Source organism: Columba livia, chromosome 2 (genome assembly GCF_036013475.1).
Source record: "Columba livia isolate bColLiv1 breed racing homer chromosome 2, bColLiv1.pat.W.v2, whole genome shotgun sequence".
Taxonomy (NCBI): domain Eukaryota; kingdom Metazoa; phylum Chordata; class Aves; order Columbiformes; family Columbidae; genus Columba; species Columba livia.
In genome coordinates, this window is record NC_088603.1 from 112453268 (window position 1) to 112478395 (window position 25128).

At 36.0% G+C, this 25128-nt stretch overlaps 1 protein-coding gene across 4 annotated transcripts in view; it reads right to left on the reverse strand.

Moving 5' to 3' along the window:
* The window catches only part of ROCK1 (Rho associated coiled-coil containing protein kinase 1), an 85719-nt gene that overhangs the window by 22780 nt on the left and 37811 nt on the right, over window positions 1-25128 (reverse strand). For all 4 annotated transcript variants that reach the window (XR_010470490.1, XM_065053303.1, XM_065053302.1 and 1 more), the window contains exons 6-22: window positions 22718-22802; window positions 20716-20860; window positions 20300-20438; window positions 19383-19474; window positions 19003-19162; window positions 16400-16466; window positions 12210-12298; window positions 10589-10637; window positions 9913-10048; window positions 9453-9544; window positions 9078-9324; window positions 7487-7593; window positions 6216-6366; window positions 4954-5114; window positions 3910-4094; window positions 3141-3210; window positions 1641-1735 (exon numbers count right to left, since the gene is read on the reverse strand). Coding sequence is in view for 3 of the 4 variants with exons in the window: in XM_065053303.1 (XP_064909375.1) it covers window positions 1641-1735; window positions 3141-3210; window positions 3910-4094; window positions 4954-5114; window positions 6216-6366; window positions 7487-7593; window positions 9078-9324; window positions 9453-9544; window positions 9913-10048; window positions 10589-10637; window positions 12210-12298; window positions 16400-16466; window positions 19003-19162; window positions 19383-19474; window positions 20300-20438; window positions 20716-20860; window positions 22718-22802 (2070 nt within the window). In the remaining variant the exon portion in view is untranslated. The remainder of the gene's footprint in view (window positions 1-1640; window positions 1736-3140; window positions 3211-3909; window positions 4095-4953; window positions 5115-6215; window positions 6367-7486; window positions 7594-9077; window positions 9325-9452; window positions 9545-9912; window positions 10049-10588; window positions 10638-12209; window positions 12299-16399; window positions 16467-19002; window positions 19163-19382; window positions 19475-20299; window positions 20439-20715; window positions 20861-22717; window positions 22803-25128) is intronic.

The following is a 25128-nucleotide window of genomic DNA, read 5'->3' on the forward strand; positions in this document are numbered from 1 at the left end:
CAAATTCTCCTGCCTTTGAGAAATAACAAAAAAAAATAATTTAAACTGCATGTACAGTGTGGTCTATCAAAAGACACTTAACCCTACCATTATTAGCTACTTTTTCCACACAAGACTACTGCTCATGAAGATGTGTGCTCTAGGCAATATGGAAAACTGTGTAATGTTTCTGAAAACATTGTGATTCTATACCTATGCAACCTTTTGCAGAAAGGCTTTCAAATTCTATCTATAGCTTGAGAGGCAGGGGGCAGAAACTTAGGTGCAGTATCTCATTAATATATACACAACTTCACATCAGTTCAGCACACAAGCCAAACTTTCTTGCTCTTGCTTGGCGTACAGGCAGAGCTCCTATATATTTGCCACCTAAAGCATGGTGACCAGTCTGGTACCCACGAGTCAGATGTACGCAGTGTATGTGATACAGCCCACAGCATGCTGAGATAGAAGGGGCAAAGCACTGCTGCAGGATGGGCTCATGACAGATGCCCTTCCCACACTGCAAAATAAGAGATTTATGCAATGAAACACGTATTGCACTGAGAGTTCATTGATTTGATACATCTGAAGTAGACATGGGCTGCTACTGTAATAAGGTAACTCTTGAAATACACTGTTTGTCACAATTCTCATAATTGTATACAGGTGAAAGATGTTTATGATGAACACAAGAATGTGGAGAACAGTGAGGGAATAGAATAAAAGTGATCTACAAAAATAAGTAAGAAATGAGAAAAAGAAAAAAAACACAAGAGACCTAAAGGAAGTCTCTCCTTTCTTCCTTTCCCCCTCATCCCATTTTTCTTTTTAAGTTGGATACTACTCCTGAACAACTTTGCATAGACAGGTATTTTCCTTTTACACCATATTTATCAGCCAAACACATTTTCTTTCTCCCTTTCTTAGTCCACAGAAATACATCATAAACACTGTACAAAACCTCCTCCCTTTAGATTGTTTTGCAATGCTGATGCTCAAGTAGAACAAGAGACCCAGACTTCAGAAGAGAGAAACTCTGCTTCATGCAAAAGGCTACAGTCTCCTTCTTCAGAACAAATATATATATATATAATAAATTAATAAACTGGATAAAAACAGATTAAAAACCCGTTTCTTTCCTTATTTGCTAACTTAGAAAATAGTACATCATAATTAATGGTTGTTGGGTTAACTAGTTTTGCTGTAATCAGAAGTATACGAAACTTAGAATTCAAAGTATTTCAATTATATTTTTCTCAAATTATTTTATTTGCTATAGAAATATACTAAGTAATTATCAAGATAATATAATCAAATAGAAAAAGTTGTTATACAAGCATGGTGGTTATCACAAATTGTAAATTTTTTCAACATTTTGCATTTTCCTAAATTCTCAGAAGTCATCATTCTTCTTCCAGATATTACAAATAGTCCAAAGCAAATAGGAATAACCATAGTTGGCTTTGTGAGCCAGCATAGGTATCATCCTATATATTTGCCATGTTACAAGGTGTTATAAGGTGTTATATAACACTTTTGAGACCTATTTTTTTTCTAAAGGTATTTAACATCTTAAATCTGATACAGAACCTTCACGAGCGAGACCACACTATATGAAAAAAAAACTTATGTCTATTTGAGAAACACAATGGGCATACTTTTCATTTTGCAATTCCTGCATTTTCCTTAGAGTTTCTTTATTCTTTTCCTCAATTTCCTCTTTCAGTTCCTTAACCTGAGTTTTGTAAAGTGTCTGTAAAAGAAAGCATAAAAAAAGAAGCATTACAAAAATTCCATAGTGAAATTCTTTATTGTTTTGGTACTGGTTGGTTTGAACCTCTCAAACTCCAACACATGCCAGTAATGTCTTTAATGGAATTTCCTCCTTCCTGCCTGTCCAAGATGCCCCTTTCCCGTTTCCCTTCTGTGGGGAACTGATGTGACCAGGTTAGTTTCCAATTTTCTAGTCTGGTTTCCAACACAGTTATACAAACACACTTGCTGACAGAACAGAAAGAAGGCACTAGGACACAGCTGAGCCGGTCCTTTGGAGACAACAGGACAAAACTGCATCTTCTTGTAGCATCACTGTCTGAAAACATTAGTCAAACAAGCTAATACTGTCCTGTGCTTCCACTTGCTGCATTCTGTTTGTATCCATGTATCTTTTCTCTTAGACTGCAAGTTTTTTGCTTAATAACTGATTCAGCAGAAGTCTGATTTATGTGAATGGCTTCTGTTCTTAGATATTACATTGTTGTTAACACCAGTAGTAATTCTGAAAGTAAACATTTGATCTTTTACAGTGAAGTGCTTTCGCTAAATATTCAGACTGAATTACGAATGTCTCATTTAAAATACTAATACATGCTAGTGAAAAAAGAAAAGTGAGACTGAAACACAATATTCTAGATCTTCCTACTAACAATATGTCAAGAGAAATGCACAAAACTCCATAACACATAATGAAATTACAATCATACACAGTTTAATAAACACAAAAAATTTTTACTGCCCCTTCAAAGTAGAACCAAATTTCCAAAGTACTTCCCAAATTGAAATGAAACTGTCCATATTCACAAATGTATCTGAACTTCAGGCATTATGGAGCATCTCATGCCATTGTTCCTTTTCACAGAAATGAAACAGATCAGACTAAATCTATAAAATACAAATTTTGGTTACCTGGAGTACTGAAAAAAGCTCTTCAGGGTCTCAGGTCAGAGAAGGTATCTTTTTAGAAGGATGTGGAATATGTGCAGAATGCTGTTTGATCTACGGTTCTTAAATACTTATGACAGATCGATTGCATGGAATGTATTGCAGTAAGTATGGAGATTTTAAACTCTAGAAAGTTTGCAAATATGTCAGAAAAATACCTCTTTTCCAACCTCAAGATAGGAACTACCTTGATGAATAATTCAGATAAGTTACTTAACATAATACATAAGATTTGGCAAACAACTACAAAGCAACATATTAGATCGGCTAGCTAACGTTCTCTAATTTTTTATTCATTGTTTGTATTTCAAACAGGATTTTGTGAATTGCTGATTAATATCAGGTTGTTATTTACATGTAAAAATTTTAATTTGTCAAACTATTCACTGTTCCATGATTTCATGTCAAAATATAGCACAATTCTTTGCGTGTCTTACCGAAAAATACTGCTCAGCTTCAAGTTGATCCTGAAGCTCACGCATTTGACCTTCATTTCCTCTGTACTGTCTTTGAAGGAATAAAAAAGGAAAACATGTTAAAACTCAGCTACTAAAAAATGACAGACTAAAAAAGACAGACTATGTCTAACAAGAACAGCATCCTAGAAAAATCTTACAGTTGCACACATATTATTTCACAAGGACCAATAGTTTGCTGTATCCTAAAATTCTGATTTAATTACACTATTTATTCTACTCTGATGATTGTTTCAGTATGTAATTTAGAAGACAAGAAGTACTCTAAATAGAGAAATGTTAAGTCAGCTGAAGGAAAATATGACAGAAGTCTAATTAATGAAAAATGTCTTCAGTTAGCTTAAGAAATGTTAAGGAAAAGAAATCCACAAAGTAAAACTAGAAGTCCCACATGATTTAATAAGTAGTATTATTTATTTTTTTAATTATTTTATTTTTATTTATTATTTTAATAAGTAGTCAATCCATAAAGAAGTCACTCAAATAGAAATGTCATATATGCCTTGACATAGAACGATGAGCCAAGAATTGTTTCTCATCATAGCTCATAACAAAAATATTAGAACGCTGATGGATACATACAGAAATCATAATGTGCAGCTAAAAGTATTCTTTTAGTTTAGGAAAAAATGCCTATGCACCAGAGAATGTTTTTCACCAATAGGAACAAGCAAAACAGTGCATGTATAATTAAGCAACTTTTTCCATTTTACTTCAGATTTTTACTTACTTAGCAAGTTGAGCCAACTCAAATTCCAGTAATCTCTTTGCTTCCAACAATGTATTGATTTCCTGTTTCAGCTGCTTTTCAGAACCCTTCAAGTTATCTGCTTCAAAAGCTTGTGTCTTTAATTCATTCTGTGCCATTATTCGCTTATTCGTCTCTTGTTCTAGCTGAAGTGTTAGATTCTTTACCTAAATGAGAAATATTCCACTTAAGAGCATTTGCTGAATAACTAATTGCATGTGGTTGAAAGTGTTTCATATATGGGTTATGTCAAACACCACTGCCTAGATGCTACACATTGTACAATGTGTAAAAATATTCCTAGATCTCCAAACACTTCAGTACAACAATCTTACAGAAAGCTGCTGCCCTCACACAACGTACTGATATGACGCTGCAGGATGATAAAGCTTCCCCATACTTGGCTTATTTCAAAGGCCCAAATGTGTTTTATCTTATCTTAAAGGCAACACTAGAAGAAACCTAACTTGAAAGAAACCTAACTTCAGCAGAAAAGTCCTGCAAAGCTCTCTGTGGATTTCAGGTCTTAAAAACTTCTCACCCTACAAAGAACTGCAGCCTTCCAGTTATATAAAGACTAATTTACACAAGTTGTGACCCCAAAGAAAGGTGCTATAACCTTCATTTCCAGTGCCCTGTGAAGAAAAAGTATGGATGAAACTACTATTCTTAGTACCTAGTTTTCTAATTGCATTTCCTTGAAAAAATGCTTCTCTGGAGAATGTAAACTCAGAACTGCAAAACCAATCAGAGTACAGAGTCAAATTCACAAGCAAATATTTCCCTTAAAAAAAGAAAACACAAAAAATTGCATTATATAAAATTAAGGGCTTGAATACCTAAGGCATCCAAGACCTAAGAAGCAAGTGGAAACTACCTAGCACCATTTAGGCCAACAACTGTCTTCAGCTCTACTGAGAGATGTACTATACAAGGAGCTCAATGTAAGTGAATTTTATTTTTTATTTATGCAACTATAATTTCTTATTTATATAAAAAATTATCAGTGATGAAAATTTCACTTACTTCATCTTCCAGTCTTTCCTTTTGCTCAAGAAGGTGTTCTAGTTTCTGCTGTGATTGCTTCAGGTCAAAGTCCAGCATAGAACACTGTTTTTCAGCTTGAACTATTCTATTTTCTGCCTTTTCTCTTGCTGCCCTTTCTTCCTTTACTTTTTTTTCCATTTCTAAACAAGATTAAGGAAAGAAAAACAACAAAAATGAACATGTAGCATCTGCAATAACGCTTTTGTAAACACAGCCTTAAATATCGTAATATTTTTCAGACCCTTTTGTGAATCTATTTAAGCTCTTCTGCTGTTAGATGGACTGATTACTGAGTAAAAACTTCCTGGCATTATTACAAGAAACACTAAAAAAGAAATAGAATTCCAATTTGCATTTCAAGCACTGGAATATTATATTGGCAACTGAAAGATAAATAGTGAAATTTAAAAATGCAAATTCTTGAAGTAACCATTATAAAGGCAAAGTTTCATTTCTGCAAATGGATAGTAGATGGAAAAAAAAGAAATGCTATCATCCATTTCTGAAGAGTTATAAACGACACATGCTGGTACTGATGACCTTCACAAAGAAAACCTGATGTATTCAATCATAGAATCATTTTGGTTGGAGGAGACCCAAGGGATCATCAAATCCAACCATAACCTAACTCTGGCACTAAACCATGTCCCTAAGAACCTCATCTATACGCCTTTTAAACACCTCCAGGGTGGTGACTCCACCACTTCCCTGGATACATACATACATACATACATATATATATATATATACACACATATATATATATAAAAAAAAAATTAAGATATCAAGACATGTCTTTAATTCATGGGTATGTATCTATAAAAGAAGCATCAACATTTCAGACAAGCCTAAAACAACACTGATATTTTTAATGCAGTTACACAGGAACTAATATTCCAAGACATCTGTCTTGATAATGCATACTTTCAGTTCCATTTAGACAAAATTTCAAGATTCAAAAGCATTTTAGAAGCCAAGGAAGGCTTTGAACTGCAAACACAGTAAAATATTCAAAATATTAAGAAACAACGCTATTTTTATGGTACAAGCACCATGTTAGAGAAAATTTTTAAGTATATTTTTCATTATGCATGTTTTAAAATTTTGATATGCATTTTCTTTATACAAGGGATTAAACACTTGTATAAGAGCACTTAAATTATAAGACAATGTGGTTTAAGATATCATAATCTAAATACCTTCTATTATGTATTTACCCAACACGTGCGAGAAACACTTACCACACATTGCAACCGATCTTGCCTCCTCTATTGACTGATATTTGTCAGTTAACCGAGCTTTAGTCACTTTGTGTTCATTTACTTCCTGTTCTAATCGGTCTTGTAATGATTTGAGTTTGTAATTCAAATCTATCTCTAAATTATTCTTTTCCTAAAGAAAAGAAAAAAAAAGTTACCAGATTTATATAATATTTCTATAATACCTGAGGGAAACACATTTCATTTCTTCCTTTTTATAGTGTTAGATTTTTGTTATGAAGAAATTATCCATGATATTTTCCATGCTTAACAAAGAACGGCAGCAGCCAAAACTGCACTCAGTGCTCTGGAGAAAACTTCTTTAACTTTTTTCAGTAGTCTATAAATTCATAAGATAATGGAAACTTCTCAGTTTGAATAATTAGTAGTCACCAAAATTGGAAAAATACAACTAATCCAACGACAACACTAGAGCACAGAGGAATGTGAATTATTGTTACCTGGATGCAACTATTTTATTTCATTGTTGAGATTGCCACCTGTTCAAAGTAACTTATGAAACAAGCACTGGAGATGAGCTTTGAGAGAGAGGGACTTGCGTTTGGATCGCAGCTTCATGTAACACCAAAGAAAAAAAAACGGTAACTGCTTGCACCTTCCCCCACAGGTAGTCATATCTCTCTGGTTTATTTGGATAGACCACACAGCACTGCCAGTCTCTACCTGACCTCAAAACATACAGGTAACAAGGTAGCCTATCTGGAAAAAGGGTGCAGGATTTTCTTTTACTCTTCTTGTTTCTCTATCTTGAGGAGGGGATCAGAAATGTAAGGGGAACATGCTGCTACCATTCTTTAGGAGGGAAGGAAAAAAACTGAAATAGATTGGCTCCAAAGTTGATCAAAAGGTCTGGCAATGATCCAGCCAGATTAAAATCCAGTAAAAGCAGAAATTTAAATTTCAGGTTTTTAAAAAGTTCAATTCATAGATTTTCAGGAGGTAAGTCTCTGCAGCGACAGTTAGGCAGGCAGAAAAAAAATTGGTACTGGCAGACGTGTTGGATCCTTGAATCAGTGACAGTGAATGACAAACATGAATTTTATACCCAAAACTACAAGTAAGAGGACTTGTGAGACCTAACATACTGATGAGCTAGTAAAATAGCACTACTTAGTTAATAATTTTAACAAAAGACTGATTTAGAGCAAGAACAGAGGACATCAATAAATACTATTTGATAATAATAGTCAAAAGTTGACAAAGAACATCAGCTCAACATCATTTTACCATACCTTTTCTGAATTATTAAGCATATCTTGTGCTTGTTTTCTTTCTGCTTCCACTCTTTCAAGATTGTTTTTGATGTTTTTTACTTCTTCTTGTAAAGTTGTAATCCGAACTGTCATAAGAAATTAAATATGATTCCATATTAGTTACTTAACTTAGATTGATAGGCTTTTCCACTTTTAATGATTTCTGGGCCCCTAAAATATTTACACCTTCAGATTTTTCAGGCTGTACATTTGTCCTGGTTTTGTTAAAAACAAGACAAGTTTCTCTTTCAGTGAATTTTCCTTTCAGCTAAGGTCTTCTTAGTAACTGCATTTTTCTAAAGTAGGATACATGTTTTGGTAGACATAGCAATGGAATGCAAAGTCGCTGATTAAGGATGCATATCCCGTAAGTGAGAGAGGCAAGGAGGAGCGAACTGAACAGGTGACTAAAACTGACCAACTAAGTATTCCATCCCATTCACATGATACTTCATATAAAAGTGGGAGATCACAAGGCCTTGGCCATTTTTTCCTCTTCTTCAACTATGGCCGACATCCGGGAAGGACTGCCTGCCGTCCCTGCCAACTGAGGCCTCGTGACAGACTTTGCATCCTTGAATCCAGTTCCGGTTGGCTGCAGAGTCCAACCCAGGACTTCCAGGTGCTGGCCCTACAGCTGCCAGAGTAATTCCGATTTGCCAGAACTTTCAAGATTGGTTTTGTATATTTTGTATTATTTTCTCTATTTTATTAGTAGCATTAGTAAAACAGTTTTAACTTTTTCCAACTCTCTCTCTTTGCTTTTTCTTTGCCCTCCTATTGCCTTTCCTTAGTGGGAAGGCGGGGGTGGGGGGGGGCGGGGAGGGGGTGGCAAGGGAGCTGAGGGGGTTAACAAAGCATCTGCCACGGTTTATTGTCACCCTGCAATCAAACCTTGACAACATTGTAAAGGAAAGTGATCTTTTCAGCCACTCCTTACGCATGCCATTAGTAACAATTCACAAAAATCAATCACATGCAAAACTTGCTACCTGCCTTCCATCACTCCCAATATCTAATATGCAAAATTTCTTCCATTGATCCAAGTTCTGCTGTGTTATTCAACAAGCGCCTTTTCTGATGTTAACTCCACTAATATGTAGACAAGGCACATTACGCAGAACATCAGTCTCAAATAGATCTACAGGTACCAATACAATATGCATTCACCTAATTGTGACTCAGGTGCTCTGCCATGGACTGAGGAACTATTCCTCATCTCCCACAGCAACCACCACAAGGGTACATCAGCTTGGCTGTTGCACCAAGGCAGTCAGACAGACTCTCATGTCTTCTCTAGCACTAAATCAACTTTTCATATTTTTGTACTCAAACTTTTAGTCAGGACAGCCCGACAGACTTTCAATCAGTGGTTTCCCACTCTTTGATTTTGATAGTCTCCCACCCAAGAGCTGCTCAGACACAATCAAGAAGCAAGATCTAATCTTCAGAAATTGTTCTAGTAAGTGACATTTGGTTTGCAGGTGGCTTTCCTCCCTTTATGTAGCTGTATGTAATAAAGTAGGATTATCACAACTTTTTCGGTACAGTATAATTACAGAAGAATTACCTTGTAGTTCTCCAATCATTTCAGATCCATGACTTCTGTCCCTTCGTTCTGACTCCAAAGCTGCTTGTAGTTGGTAATAATCTTTCTCCACCTGCAGTTTCATGCTTTCTAGAACTCTGCACCTTTCCTGCAGTTCTCTGTTCAGTGATTCTACCTGACTTAGTGACTTGCTCATTTCTGTGTTACCCTTTCTCAGTCTTGCTGCTGTATCCGATTCTGTCCTCAGCAAATCATTTGCTTCTTCTAGCTGTTAAAATAAAACAAACAAGATTCTCAAATATCAAAATTATTGGGACCAGTTTTGCTGTATCTGAATGCTCAATACTGCTTCTCAAATCTAAGAAATAATGAAGACAATGAACAAAAGCAACATACTTGTTTTTGTAAGTGTGTTATCTTCTCATTTGTAATTTGTGAATGTTGGCTGATTTTTTTCAAGTCTTCCATCTGATCTTTTAGTGTAGACACTAAAGAGAAATTACATCATTAATACATCAAATTTGTAAAATCCTTATGTTTTTTTATTATTTTACACCAACACGCTCAAATAAATTCTTGCCATAAGTCTTTCATTGACTTTTTGCTTCTTATATCCATTTTTTGGTCAAATTTTGTGTTTTCAGAACAATTCACACTGTAGACAACATAATTTGAAAATAAGACAAAAATATTGTGTTCTAGTTAAAACTAAAAAAAAATAAATTCAACATTTGTGTTAATTATTTGAAAAGATCATTTTAAAGTTGGGTAGCACTTAAGATGCTAACATCACAAATTTTTCTCCAAAAAACATCATACACCTCATCAGTGTCCATGTTTGGACAACATGGCATACCTTCATTTTCCGCATTCCGTCTTTTTTCATTCTCTTGTTCCATTTTTCTTTGGTAGTCATTTAGCTTATGTTGCAATACCATCTTTTCCTTCTCAATCTGAGACACTGTTGATTCTAAGTTCTTTCTTTGATTTCCCTACAATTATAAGCATTGTTATTTTCTATTTACATTTTAAGGAATGATCCCTAAACCAGTATCTCTGCAACTAACTAATCAAGGAAACTGATGCATTATTTCCAATGAATGGGTTTCTGGCTTCCTTGAAGGGCAAAACTTACGAAATTAGAAAAACCATCATTAATGTGGTTATATGTCAGTAACTATTAAAATTATTAAGAGACAATGCAAGGACTCAGTAGAAAATCATCTATATACAGACTGTTTTTTAGAGTAACTGATATTTTATAAACTCCAGAGAAATTGCTATGAGCAAGATTAAGCAAAACATTTAGCAGAGGAAAGAGAATTCAGTGTGATTTGCCAAAAGAAAAAGGTTTTGAAAATGTGTACAAATAAAAACTTATCTCCCAGTGCTGTGTATTGAAATGTGATGGTTTGGTCTCAAATTTAAACTCACAACAATATTTTTATTAACAGAAGAAATATGTTAAATCATGAAACTACTACCCACATTTTTTACCCAGCTAAGAAGGCTTCAGTAAGGAAAAAAATTACCTCTTCATCCAGTTCTTTCATTATCTTGTCTAGCTTTATGTTTGAAGATCTAAAAATAAAAGAAAACCACTGAAGTAATATTTGAGAAGGATACATTATACATAGTGTTTTTTCTAGTGAAATAGTTTGGGACCATTACTAAAACATTACAGTCTGGCTAATACTATTTTGCAGTAAACATTTGAAATTGAAGAAAAAAAACAATCACTGGTAATAATTTGTAAAATACATTATTAAGTATTTATCAACATTGCTGCAAATTATATGTAGACAACTTTTAGGTGCCACATTTTATCCCTTAATCTGCAAATGTAAAAACAGTGTATGTACACGACAGGCTAGCATTAGAATACTCCAGTGAACTGTTAAAACTTCCTCTAGTTGATGAACTTGCCAAACACCTAAAATGGTTCATTAATTCAACAGTACACAGTTCCCTACTATGGAGAAAGATATTTAAATAATATTGTTTAGAATTCTCTCTGTTGAAGGAACTTATTAGAACGTAGTAGCATACAGAGAGTGAGGTTAAGTGCACAGCAAAACCTCAGTTAAATGGCAATAACGCTGACACATCTATTGCATTTTTGTAGCTATTTATCCCTTGTCAGAGAAAACAAAAAGGACTCAGACAATGTTACCTGGCAGGTACAACAAGGAGTAGTTACAGTAATATATCCTATCTCCTAACTCTGCAGTAAATGGCATCACATACTGGAAGACACATTTGTGCAGGAAGACGGTTACCTAATATCTTCCAAGCCAAGTACATCCTGCTCGTGGAACACAATCCAAACACGTGAACAGGGCAGTTGTGATTAAGTGACAGCGTCACACAGTCTAATTTTCCACTAGACTATTTTGGCTACCGGTTCCCACATAAGTAGGTTGTGTAGTCCTACACACTGTAGTCCTAATTCATAAACTTAAATTCTTCCTATATCATATTTCTGGTGCTGCCTCCTAGCTTTATTTAGGCCTTCAGGAAAAGTCTCCAAGAAAAGGAGCTAACTGAAGGGGAATTTAGTTTGCATGAATCAGGGTAAAAATTTCTGCTTATCAGAAAAGAAGAATCCCAACTGTTTGTTCATAAATGTAGCTTCAAGAAACAGGCAAATTCTCAGATAGCTACTTATTTAACATGATAGAAACAAGACTGCAGAAAGCAAATAGTTGTTTTTATCTATCAGTCACTGAAAAAAAAAAGTGAATGTGCTTTTCCAACAAGTACCATGTACTTAGAAACCAGACAGTTAATTTTATTAATCCAATAGATGACATATATACAATATTTTACATTTAAAAAAATCAGCATGAACATTGTATACTTCAGTCCAATAAAACACCTGAATTCAGGGTATCAAGTAAAGTCAAATACTCAAGTGTTCAGAAAGAATACGTGTTACAGAGGTGCCAATGAAAACAAAACATTTTCTTCATACTGTAGTCAAGAAAACAATTCAAATATTGTTTTAGAATTACTTAAACCTGGGCCTGGAATTCCCTTGGAGATCTACAGTATCATTCTTAGTGTTATTCTGGTAATCCCTAAAGCAGCAATACAGAAGTGAAGTGTTAGATATATTTAAATTATGTAAACAATTAAAGTTCAAAGTCTCACCTGCACTTTTGCTCCATTTCATCTTTCAACTGCATTTCATTATGTAGTTGTTCTTCCAATTCATAGATCATCTTCTGCATATTTTCCAGCTTTAAATATATATTGGTACATGAAAGAACATGCATTAAATTTAAAAACTTTAAAAAAGGACTTCAGAATATTCAGTGCTGCTTAGGTTGTACTACAGTTTACTCACTTCTATCTCAACACTAGATTTTTACCTTATTAAAATGTGATATTCCCCACCCCCAAATTTCTAGAGAAGTTAATTACAGTAAACAAGTTTAATATTACGCAGTTTTATCATTTGAACACACAGAAAATTCTAGGGTTCTGAATAGTTGCATCAAAATTCACAGGGCTCAGCTAAGTCAAATCCTCCTTGTTTCAAGTATCTTCAGAATCAGACTAAAGATATTACTGCAAAAATATAAGAAAGCATTTAATTTAGTCTCAAAATGAGCCTAGCATGAACCACCACATGAATTTTGCAATGCATCTTCAAGCTCTCAACGAGTTCAGGAAGCAGAACCAGGCCTGTCAGTTATTAGCAATAGGAAGAAAATGCTTTTAACATCTCTTTAATAGAGATCATTTTTACAGCTAGCACTTTACTAAAGTTTGAAAACAGTGACAAACTTCAGATGTTAAAACAGAACATTGTTTGTTTGCTAGCAGAAGAAATTCATAAATTCATCCTGTTCATAATCCTTAAAATATCTACCTTCTACTGGATCTCGGGGCAAATTAATCTCCCTCCAACATCAGGAAAATCTTCCATTAACAAGATGGTGTCACCTTTGAGGAAGCTCATTAGGCCAGCCCTGCACTGATTCACTCTTTTAAACCTTTTTGCTCACCCTGTCAGGATTATTTAGCTTTCCCACATCTCCCTCAACTCCCTTGGAAATGCATAGAGAAGAATTACAGACCTAACCTAGACCCTCTTCAAAGCAACATATTCAAGTGGTTCTGACTCCTTGCTTTCTTGTTCCTTGTTCTAACTTGAAAAACTCTGACAACTGCATGACTCCTTTTGCACAATCATCCCAGTAAAAGGAGCAATAGTACAGTTCCTCCCACATCTGCCTCTTCCTTTTTTCCTTTTCTCAGAAAATATTTGTAGAGAAACTAGAAGTGCTCACTAATATCATGAAAAGGAGACAAATAACACTTGTTTCTATTCTTTTTTGACAGCAACAGAAAGTGTTCTCAACAAGGACTGCCCTCTCTACAGTCCTAGACTAAGATTTCAGTTTGGAGACATATGGTAGCATGCTTTAACCATATTAAATGTGAAAGTTATAGGTGAGATTGTATTTGCCTACTTCTAGGCAGGCATTTTTCTCACTTCCTTACTTTCTATCTGTTTTCCTTCCCATTGTAGTATAAAATAAAGCACAGAGCACTCAGGTGTTCTCAAGAACTGGATATACTTTCTCATTTCCTCCTTGTTCTTTCTTCCACATTCTTAAGATGCTCCAAAGTTTTCAAAGGAAGAACGCAGACATGGTGACTGGGGACCAACCAGAAGCTACATATTTTATATATTCAGCACTCTACTTATATATTTGCCACTACCTATCACAATGCTCTGAGACAGTAAGGAAATATTGGAAGAAGTAGACTTCTCAGCACACAGATAACAGCTCTGGAAAACCAGTTGCTGCTGTGACATACAACATAACACCATGTAGATGAGACAATAGTTGTAGTCAAAAACCAAAGCGATGGCCTCTAAATCAAAAGTTTGAGGAAAAAGGACCAGTACACACATGTAGCTTTTTGGTATATGAACCACTGAGAAATAAGGCAAGAAGCAAGACTATTTAAAGGCTAGCTCTCACTTTAGTAAAAAGGGGCCACAGTTAATGCACAAAAATACAGGAAAAAGAAGTTTCAACATAACTGTTCTTCCATTTTTGGTTACTCATTTTATACCCCTTCCAGACAGGTTGCATAGAGGGACTAAATGGGATAGATGAGGAACACGTCCAGAAAGACATCTGGCAACTGGAGGCATTTCTGTACTGACTCCTACTGTTTTGGACCTCCATTGCCTCCTCTTGCTTCTGTCTGTCTCTGGATGCTTTTATAGCGTTGTACTCCAAGGGGTCTAAGCTTGCTGAGCAGTCTAATTCCATCAGTATGAGACAAATGGCTTCCAGAGAAGTTTTGCACAAACTGATATCAATAGACTAAATAACACTTTAAGAACATCCTGAGTTACAATTAACTCAGTATAAAAGCATTCCTTTATGTTTTAGTTTGTTCTCGTTTCCAGTTTGAGTAGGAGGCGAGAGAGGAAAGGAGTATGGAAAAGCCTGTCTACAGCATAGAAGCCAAGAGAAACCCCTCTGGAACTGCCATATTTTTTTTACTTTTTTAACCACCATGGCATCCTGTGTCTGGTTCTGCACCCTAAACAATGAAGGAAACTGAAGACCCAGTACAAAAGAATCTGTTAATCTCTTTCTTAATATCTGGACTGTTTACAGGTGGTTATGGTAGCACTAAGACAAAGTAAATCATCAGATCTTCAAAGAGGTTTGAAATTCAATCAAAGGACATTGAATTCACTTTTCCTCCAACTTCACAGCCTAATTCTGTGAAGTTTACACACTTCCAAAATGCAATTAATTTATTGGAAACTTCTGGCACTCAGTTCCTCCCAGAAGACACTCAGTACTATGCCAAAATGCAGACAGACCAGGTAACATCTCGTGTTATATTTCCAGAACTAATTAATTTGCTAACCATGTGTCAACGTTACCGTTTTCATTGCAGCATGTAATGAAAGAAAAACAGCTGAGAAAGAACTGTAGGGTAAAAATACCTTGTAGTAAATTCTTAACATTTATTTAAACCTCTCTGTATCACTATATCCTTCCAGAGCTTCACCTCCCAAAACTGTTAAAATGATAAGACATTCAAAATACACCTGACAATGCAGACAGGACTCTTGAGAGATCTTTAACTACAATATAAGTGCCTGTATTATGCTAATTATTACACGTCCATTCAGTAACTCTTTTCAGAGTCAACCAAAGGCCAACACACAGCTTTAAGTACCTGCAAATATCTGAAAGTCCGGCTGTTTTTTAAATTTTACCATATCAACAGCCAAATGCTTATGAGGAGAATAAAATTTATGAAACACAACAACATACATAAAGTAATGAAGACACTTCAATGCTTAATAAATTCAGTTAGCCCAATAAAGTACATAATCAGTTGCCCTGACCTTTACAAGTTTTCTCTGAGTAATACCATATGTCATTAAAAACTTTATATTGCATGTTTAAGAGAAATGGGAACATGCATCAGTATCTGCTTCTCTTCTGCTTTAAATGGAAAATGTAACAGAACACAATACCAACAAAGTAAACCATAGTCAAAGCCAAGAAGGTTTCTTTTAGCATTAATTACCAATGTTTTTACAGTGTTTTCTTCTGGAAAAGCAATTTGTAAAATATCGGACCATTCTAAGGGAACAGTTTGATTTACACCAGAACTTAGACAGAATCCAAGCAGGCCTTGTTTCCAACACCTCAGCTTACCTTCCTGGAAGCCTGACTGCCAAGAAGCTTGGGAAGCAGTAACTGAAAGAATTCCTGACCATTTTGTGCTAGGTGAACTACTCTATAAACGCAGCTCCAAACGCAGTGCCCAAATCCCCAATAGCTTGTGGGGCAGCCTTGGGAAGGAAGAGAATCCCCAAGCTGGGTACATTATCTGTCACCTCCACTTGGTTCACAGAAGTCCAGCTCCAGAGTTAAACTGGCAGGTTGCTGGAAAGCCCAAACTTCCCATCCCACTCACATCCAGACTCCGTGATTGCCACAAAGCCAAAGTACACCTGGGATCAATAAGGCCCTCTAAAAATACCACAAAAACACTTTGATACTTCTAAAGATAAAAACTATGAATACAGTTCCACATGAAGAGTATGCAGTTTTAGCTATTTTATCCCAATTCAGGAAACCCAATGCTATATGAAGGACTGGAATTCTGCTTTTCCCATAACTTTAACAGGCAGTCCATAATAAACTGTTAAAACTTATGAGTTGATTTCCCATATTCCAAGCACTAAAATAATTTGAGACATTTGGAACTTTAACAGTTTAATCCCATAAATGCAATAGATTCTTTGCTAGGATCCAATAAAGCTGAAACTTAGTGAAACATACCACACTTTTATCCACATTGGAGCCCGTTCTGTTATCATTGGAATTTTCTGCAGAAACAGCTAAATACCTGTAAAGACATTTTTAAAGTTTTATTTTAGGAGTTGTTTAAAAGCAAAGTTATCAAAACACAGAGCACAATCATCCTAAAACATAACCCCCGGATTTTTTGTCCCAAAACGTGGATAAACAAAAAGTAACATAATCGGATTTTTCCATTTCTGTATTTATTATACTGTAAGATTTCATCACATTTAATTGAAAACCTCATATAATTTATTGTAAAGGGCAAAGCAGAAAACTGCAGTAGAAGACCTCCAAAAAAAGGATTTCTGCCAAATACTAATACAACCACTTTTCTTTTTTTTTTAATAACCATTAATAAAATCTTTGCTCTCCATGGTTACAACACTCTCACTGGCTTCCATCCCATAAATATTTACGCAGGCACTTATGCAGCAAGTAGCAGCAATGAAGTGAACTCTGCAGAGACTGTGTAACTTCCAACAAAGTTACTAAGAGCTCCACACAAAAAGTTTGCCCTGAAGCCAGCGTTCTTATTTTACGTAAGTGCTTTCTAAAAATACCACAAATTTCTATTTGTCATGATTCTGAGAAGTCAGGTAAATAAATACAAATTACTATGTTCAAATTGCTTTGGTATTTGCTGTGATATTCTTGGCCTGATAACTGATGTAGAGATGTAAAGCATCTCTAACTGCACCAGAGTACGTGAGGAAAAACCCTCCAACGCATGCCCTGAGGAAGATGGACACATCTTCTTTTCCATTTCACATGCATATTTTCACATCTACAAAAACCTCTCAAAAAGATCAAGGAGGGTAAAATCAAAGACACCTCCAAAGCCATGGCCAAATTCAGCATCAAGCCTGCTTTCAGACAATCAAATGACAAAGAGGAAATGGAACAGTTCCCTACAGAAAGGGGCTCACTGTCTTGAGTACAAGAAGCCACCATATTTTGCACACCAGCGCTGTTGAGCAGTGAGAATGAGATATTTAAACAGGCACAGCACCAGCTCCATCAGAATCCAGAACAGAACGCCCAAGTCAGATAGGGTTGCAAAGTATACTCAGCTAATATTCCAAAATCTGTGTTATAGGTGAAGTTCAATAATAAAACAGCCTATTTGCGAGATTACAGCTGTAGAAAGTATTCTATACTAAACACTGCAGCACATATCAATAAGATGAAACTGAAGGAGGTGGGGAGATAAAGGCGCCATTTTTTTCTTAATTTTCACTTTAAAATGTTTGAACTATCTTCAGTACAAAAGGGGAACAAAAATGAGGATTTAGCAAGTACGTATGACCAGTCACTTCAGACTTTTCAAGACTATCACACCAGTGGAGTGTTATGGAACAAAATTACATTCTAGGGCAGCATTTTAGTTCTAGCAAGCCTACAAAGTCATGATAATACTTAGTAGCAGAGCTCTTCAATGAGGGCAAAACACAGCCACTCAGTTCTCTAGATTCCCTATATTGTCCCCCAAGAAGGAAGAAAAAAAATTCTGTTATGAACAAGCTTCTGTATGCTAATTCACCTTCTTGATAATACATTCCAAAATCTTCCTGCAAGGCAAAAATTAAGACTTTAAGTTACAGACTTTAAGTCAGAACAGTAGGTGAAATTCCTAAACTACTGAACTCACACAAACCACATGCAAAGCTTGCAAATCCTTCTACACTTTACCAAGCTGAAAGCAACAACAAATCCAACTCTTTGCAGAGATGGAAAGAATTTCACCACAGGCTTGGAAAAGCGGTTCTTCTTCTATCCAAGGACAAAAATGAGATTTATTTCCTTTAAGGCTTTCCTGTCCAGAAACGCTATTAAAACTAATAGTCTCTATCTGATATGGTCTACTAGAAGTTTTAGCCCATTTGAAACCTCACTGACACTCACCACAATTAAAAGCAGCTTTCAAAGTAAGAAAAAGTTATCAAGATTTTTTAATGTAGCTATAGCTATCTATAGTGCCTACAATAATAATGACTGTTAAAAGTATGAATTAATATCATTTTAACTGAGGTAATTTAAAGTCTTCTAAGCAGCAACGAAAGCTGTAAAGCATCACAATCTCACTCTGCAGTGGATCAGTACTTTGGGAAAAAAAAAAGTTACAAAGCAGGTAACAGACAAGTAGAAAATATTTCTAGTAAGCCAAGGTTTAATTTACCACATGCAGAAACACTGATGTAAAGTACAGAGTCTTCATATACATCTCAGGAATAGTAATTCGCAGTAAAACAAAGTGACACATATCCCAGATTCGTGACTCTATATATATATTTCAGCGCTCTGCAGGCAGCTCTGCTTAGCAGCAGCAACAGTGCATTTTTCTTGCTTAGCTTCTGCAGCACCATTAGATAATATGCTTAATGCAGAATAAGACATTCACAAATTCAATGTGATATTTTAAGGTTGTGACGACTAGCAGTAATGATTATCATTATCAAAGTGTCAAAAGAGTGAATCATTAATAAGAATCTGAAAAGGCTTGTATCTAAATACTGGTTGGTTAAAGTCACAAACATTTTTGACAAAAGAACACACCATTAGTTTGCTTTCTGCATACATACCGACGGTTGCTGTAGTACGTAAATCCTACAAAAGGAAGCTGGTTGCCCACAAATGCTTTTGGTATGGGAAATGTTTCTTCTTCTCCTTTGTCTTCTTCCAGATCATCAAAATTACTAGTGTCAATGTCACTACTTAAGTCAGGCACCACCGGTGCTACAGCTAGAAAGAAAGCAGAACAGTATAGTAATGACTGTTACGTTACTCAAGTGACACAATCAAGAATTTGGGGTGGAAAGTTTCTCTTTTGTGTCTAAGAAATCTCTTTCCTTGGTACAGAGTAAATAAAACTTCAAATACCATTAAAAAGAAATACAGCAGTCCTTTTGCTAACATAATACATAAGACAGATCACTGTCTCTGAGAAAAGTATTATACTTACTATCTCTGAGAGTTTCCCAAGCCCACTGATCATTTTTGAAGAAAAGGTGCCGTTTAATTTCTTCTACGCCATTTCGTCCTAGCCTCACTTCCCTGTTAAAGAGTGTTTTGGTTAATCATGGAAGATTACGTATATTATTTTGAAGGAAAAACTCATTCTAAGGCATAATCTAACCACAAAGAATTACCTCTCAAACTAAGGTAAGAAACAGACATATCTCGAAGTTATCATACAAAGATATCTATAGCATAGTAGCTACATTTCAGAACACAGTCTGGTTTTAAGTCTGGTCCATAAGAAGTCCTGCTGCTACTGTTTCCATCAATCAGCAGCTAAGTTCCTCTTTTTCTGGGAGCTCATGCTGTTGTTTGAACACCATGCCGCCCAGCAAATGCAGCAGGTCCCCTCCTTTGTTCTCAAGCAAACATTATGCTCTTATTAATTAGTGTGGGTACAACAGGAGTGTACTCACAAAGTGAAACAGACCTAACACACACACATTTCAGGTGGGCTTCCTTTGGGCTGACTCTACCCTGATCCTGAATGCCCACTGAGAGCTGGAGGCACTCCAGAAATGCACCTTTTGCTTTAGCTTCATCCAGAAAGAACCTATTTTGCATGCTCCTCAACACTGTGCAACACTGACCAAGGTAACAGGAGCTGTTACTAAGAAGTAACACTTCATATTTAAACTAAATTTATAAGGTAAACATACCCATAATAGCATGACTTCCTTTCCCCCAGTATACATACTACCACCATAAAGAGAAGCAGCAACCATCGGTGACTCCTCTCCCAAATACTCAATTCTGTTGAGCAGTTTAGAAACCCCCCACAAAATAAACACATACGTTCTTTCAACATGAGAAGAAATTATCTCAGTGAAGGGTTATTTTCATTTTAAGTTTAAATCTTACCTATCAGTTAAAAAGGCACAAATAAGGTTTTTTGCCTCTTTAGAAATGTCATTGTCATCAGGGAAAGTAAGGGAGTTCTTATGGTTCATAATCTTACTGTATGTTCCAACCAAAGAATCTGCATAAAAAGGTGTATCACCTAAAAAAGCAGCAATGCAAAAATTAAAAAGAAGATCAAAAGTATTTCTAATATTTGAACTACATAAGCAACAATATAAGCAACTAAGTGAACAAGAGGTAAGGACAAACGTTTGAGAACTATGAGAGAATATTTCAAAAACATATCTGTAAATATGACAATCAGTAAACCACAGCTTACATCAGAAGAGTAGCAAATTAAACCACTAAAACAAAAGTGATTTTAACATAGAGACTAGTTAAGTGGTGCAGTCAATTCTGATTATCCTATTACTCACCTACAAGCATCTCATACAAAAAGACTCCAACTGACCACCAGTCGCATTCTCGCCCATAGTAACCATCACCACCCTGGGACTTCAGTACTTCAGGAGAGATATAGTCTGGTGTTCCCACAGCAGTATCACATCGTACCATGCCTTCCTACAAAGAGGAGGAAAACAGCCAGGCCCAAATGTAAGATCCAAAACTGCAAGCCATTTCCAAGACTTCATGCAGCCTAAGCAACATCAACAGATCAACACCAGCTTTTGTCAACAAATGTTCTTTTTTGAATGGGTATTTTAAGTTTTTTAAATTCTAAGCTACTAAATACAGAGCAAAGCACCACATTTGTCAAACACAGTGAAAGGTACTTTAAAAACCTCAGTTAATATCCAAGAAGTAATCAGAAGTGCATCTAGGCCTTGTAAACACTGCTCCTGGTGGTGCCAGTATAAATGTGTCATATACTGACAGGTTGTACTGTAAAACAGGGAAAGCTCCTCTGTTGGCATAAATGGGTCAACATCAGGGATTCTGCTGCCAGGATCAGCTGAAGCGCAAACTTTTCACCTCCAGCACGATATACTTCACATCAGGAAGACTAAACATAGACAAAACCTTGAAACTCTAAGTAGACAGACTTTATAACAGGTAATAGGTGAGAAGAACATTTGACGTTCCTCATGCTCCCCGAGAACGGGCTGGCAGAACAGAGATCAGTCACACTGGAGCTGGCATCTAGAATGCTGAAGCTGCAACCATGTGCCCCTTTCCAGTGCCATTCAGGCACCTCTGAAATAACCCTAAGCCATTTCCTGAAATGGGTCAGTAGAAAAACTTGCATAAAAATATATAACTACATAAATGTAACAAATATAAATGCAGTGCCGCATTTGCAGCAAATACAGAATGCACCTAAATGAAGCTCCTGTGCTGAGCAGTTTCTCTCCCACAGAGTAACCTTTCTCTTTCAAAAGACTAGAGAAACCCAAGACTGAGCTCAAGACTACTCAGCTAGTTTTGTTTAAAACAGCACAAAACGTCAAGTGTTGTTGACACAAGTTTACTTCTGTAATGTTAATATACAGTAAAAGATTCGTAATATTTTTTCTTTTTTGGCACTTACAGCTTAAATGCTAGAATAATATTTTTCTACATTTCAAAACTCCTCATTTTTAAGAACACAATCAGTCAAGGATAAATCAGTATTAAGTCAAAATAAAGCCAAATTTTGTGTCACCTGTTCCACTGAAGTGGATTGTTTGTGACTTGCAGCAACTCCTTGAATTTGTACACATAACCTGCACTTGGTTTTTACTGGTGCCTTTTATTTATGACAAAGCAGCTAAACACAGTGATTTATTCAAAGCTTCTGAAATATGCTGAGAACGCAATGTACATATTACACAGACTCTATTAAGCACCACATATTTCAGTTTGTTTCCTCATATAAATGTCTAGGCGGACACAAACAGATCAGAGTTTCGTGTAGAGAACAACAGTGCTTCGCAGTACATGAAATACTGTTTCAAAATATATTTTTTTTAAAGACCTCAGGATATATTTTTAAAAATAAATAATTTATTATATTCTTTTACTGTTTCCTTCAGATTTACCCTTTTGCTATGCCAATATATGGCTAATAAGCACAACTGGGATTCAGGGACTTGTACAACAGCTTTTGACTCTTTCATTACTGACACACTATGTCAAAATAAGCTCACTTCTTCACATTAGCTTTCAAGAACCAAAGACTTAAAGAAAAAATCCAGAGGTTCTAGAGACAATCAACAGCTTGATTTTAGAAAGTTTCTCCAGGAAACGGTACAGAAGTTCATACAGACCCTACTTCAAGAACCAGTTCTGCCTTCTACACTGCCAGTGAATAGGATGCATAAAGAACAGTAATGGGGACAGACTGAAACTTCCGACTCATCTAGCTAAAAAGTTTTCAATACATTTTCTTTTCACTTTTAAATATGTTTTCCTTTCACAAACAGAAAAGAAAAATTTTACCTTGTTCATCTTCATACAAGTACCAAAATCTGCTAGTTTCAAATGACCAGCTTTATCTAGCAGCATATTATCAGGCTTCACATCTCTGAAAGGAGAAAAGTATATTTGTTTAAAAGTTAATAAATCAACTTATGAAAACAATAAAAGTCAACTATTTTTCAGATGCAACATTGCAAGGAAAAACACCAACACGAAAGCACCACCATTTCCTCCCTTTTTTTCTGCATTCTCCAAGTATCATGTCCAACACATAGACTGCTGAACTATAACATTTTAAAAAATTAAAATGGATGTGGGAATACAGTCTTAAGTCACCAGATTTAATAAATCAGTCTTGAATGTCAAGTTCTAAAAAAAACACTCACTCGTTGAAGTACCTCTCTGCTAGGATCCAGCTACAGAAAAAAACACAACATCCTGGTTCTGAGTTAGCTATCTCAAACAGACTTGGAAAACACTTTTTCTTCTCTGTACCATTCGTATTTTGAGGGAACAAATGGATGCCATTTTCAGAATTACATTTATATGAACAAATAATTTTCTGTGGCTCAAAAGGACTATTGCCTTATGCCCTTTGCACAGAGTACTTCTGTTATAGACAGGAAGTCTTCATAAAGTAACTGGTAAAGTTCAGCACATTTAACGTTATTAGTACACTGAAGCAGGATAATATCAGGAAACTATTATCCAGAAAGCATAACATGAATTTCAGGAGAAAGTATATTTCTGGGACCTCAAAGGAAAACTCTGGCTATAACTGTGAAATGAAGTGGAAATGTATCAGTATCCTCATGGAATAATTCTGATTGGTAGGTATTTTTGTAGGACTCCTGGTGCAACTGCCTGATCAAAGTACAGCTAACAAAGTTAGATTCAACATCAAAGTTATATTAGGTTCCTCTGGGTCAAATCCAGTCATGATCTGAATTTTTTTAAGGATGGAGATTCCACAACCTCTCTAGGATTCTTTTCCGTTCTTCAACCACCTTCATAGTGAAAAAATATTTCCTAATGAATAGCTAGACATTCCCTTGCTGCAACTTGTGTCATTCTTTGCCTTTCATCTTGTCAGTGTCCAACTTCAAGTCTGGCTCCACTTTTTTCTACAAAGACCCACTGAGCAGCTGATGAAAACATAGTGCTGACACCTCTGAGGAATCACTGGTAGCTGACTGTTGGCTGGACATGGTATTATTGAGCATAACCCTTTGTTCTGCCTATTCAAACCATATCTTTCCAATCTGGCTACATGAAAAAACTTGCTCAAGTCAAGACAAACAAAACATGCTGCTCTGCCCTCATAAGAGGCGCCCATCATCTCAACAAAGATGCCGATTGGGTTGGTAAGGCATGCTTCCCATCTACTTGCTTGGAATCAAATTTCCTGAGAATTTATAAGATTCCTAAAGACCACCCTTAGACTGGGCTGCCGTTCCTCCCCTCTTTGCACTTCTCAGGGCAAGACAGATGTGCCATTTGCTTCTTTCTCATCATCAGGAACCTCCCAATTGTCACAACCTTTCAAAGGTGAGAGAGAGTATTATCATAAGGATACTGGCCGGCTCCCTCATGACTCTTGGTACATCTCACCTAGTACCCTGGACATGTGTATGTCCAGTTTGCATAATGGGGACTCAGTTTGATCTTCTTCTGCCACAGTAATGTTTTACTGTCCCAAGATGTGCCGCTAGGCACAGAGGCCTGAGAGGTCTGAAATTGACCTCATCAACAAAGGCTGGGGCAAAGGCGGCAGCATCAGCCACTTCCATGTCCTTTGTCACTAGGTCGCCCGCATTTTCATCAGTTTCCTTTCATTCCTTAGATTTGAGCAGACTAACTCCAGTGAAAAACAAATTCTAAAAAAATCTGCTGGTGTCAAAATAATCTAAATTTTCAGGAAAGAAAATCCTCACTGCTGTTAACTTCTAATACCCACTTTCCAAACCTGCAATATACACCTACAAATGTTTTGTTGAGCCAGACAATTTATCCATTAGATGAAGCACAGCTACGTAAATAATGACACTCTAGGTCCTACTCAAGCAATGATTAGCAGTTTGTTTTGCTTTTTTACAAAATCTGATGTGTTAACACTGATCTTCCAGCCAAAATACAAATTGAGAATTTGTATACTGTGTCTTCTCAAATTCTTCTCGTGTTTTCTGTTGAAAAAAATATATTCTTCTGTTCCTAGTTAATACAAATGAAAGCTAACAGCAGACAGAAGTTCTAATATCAAACAGAAAACTCAACCTATTGGAGAAGTAACTACATTTCACTTTAGAGCCAAATCCCTTTGCTCTGCATCTCAATTTTCCATCTTGCACCTTACAAGAAAATATGTGGCTGCGAGGTTTTCCTCACATTGCTCACAGAGTCTTCTTTAACCTGTCACTGATGCCAGCTGAGGC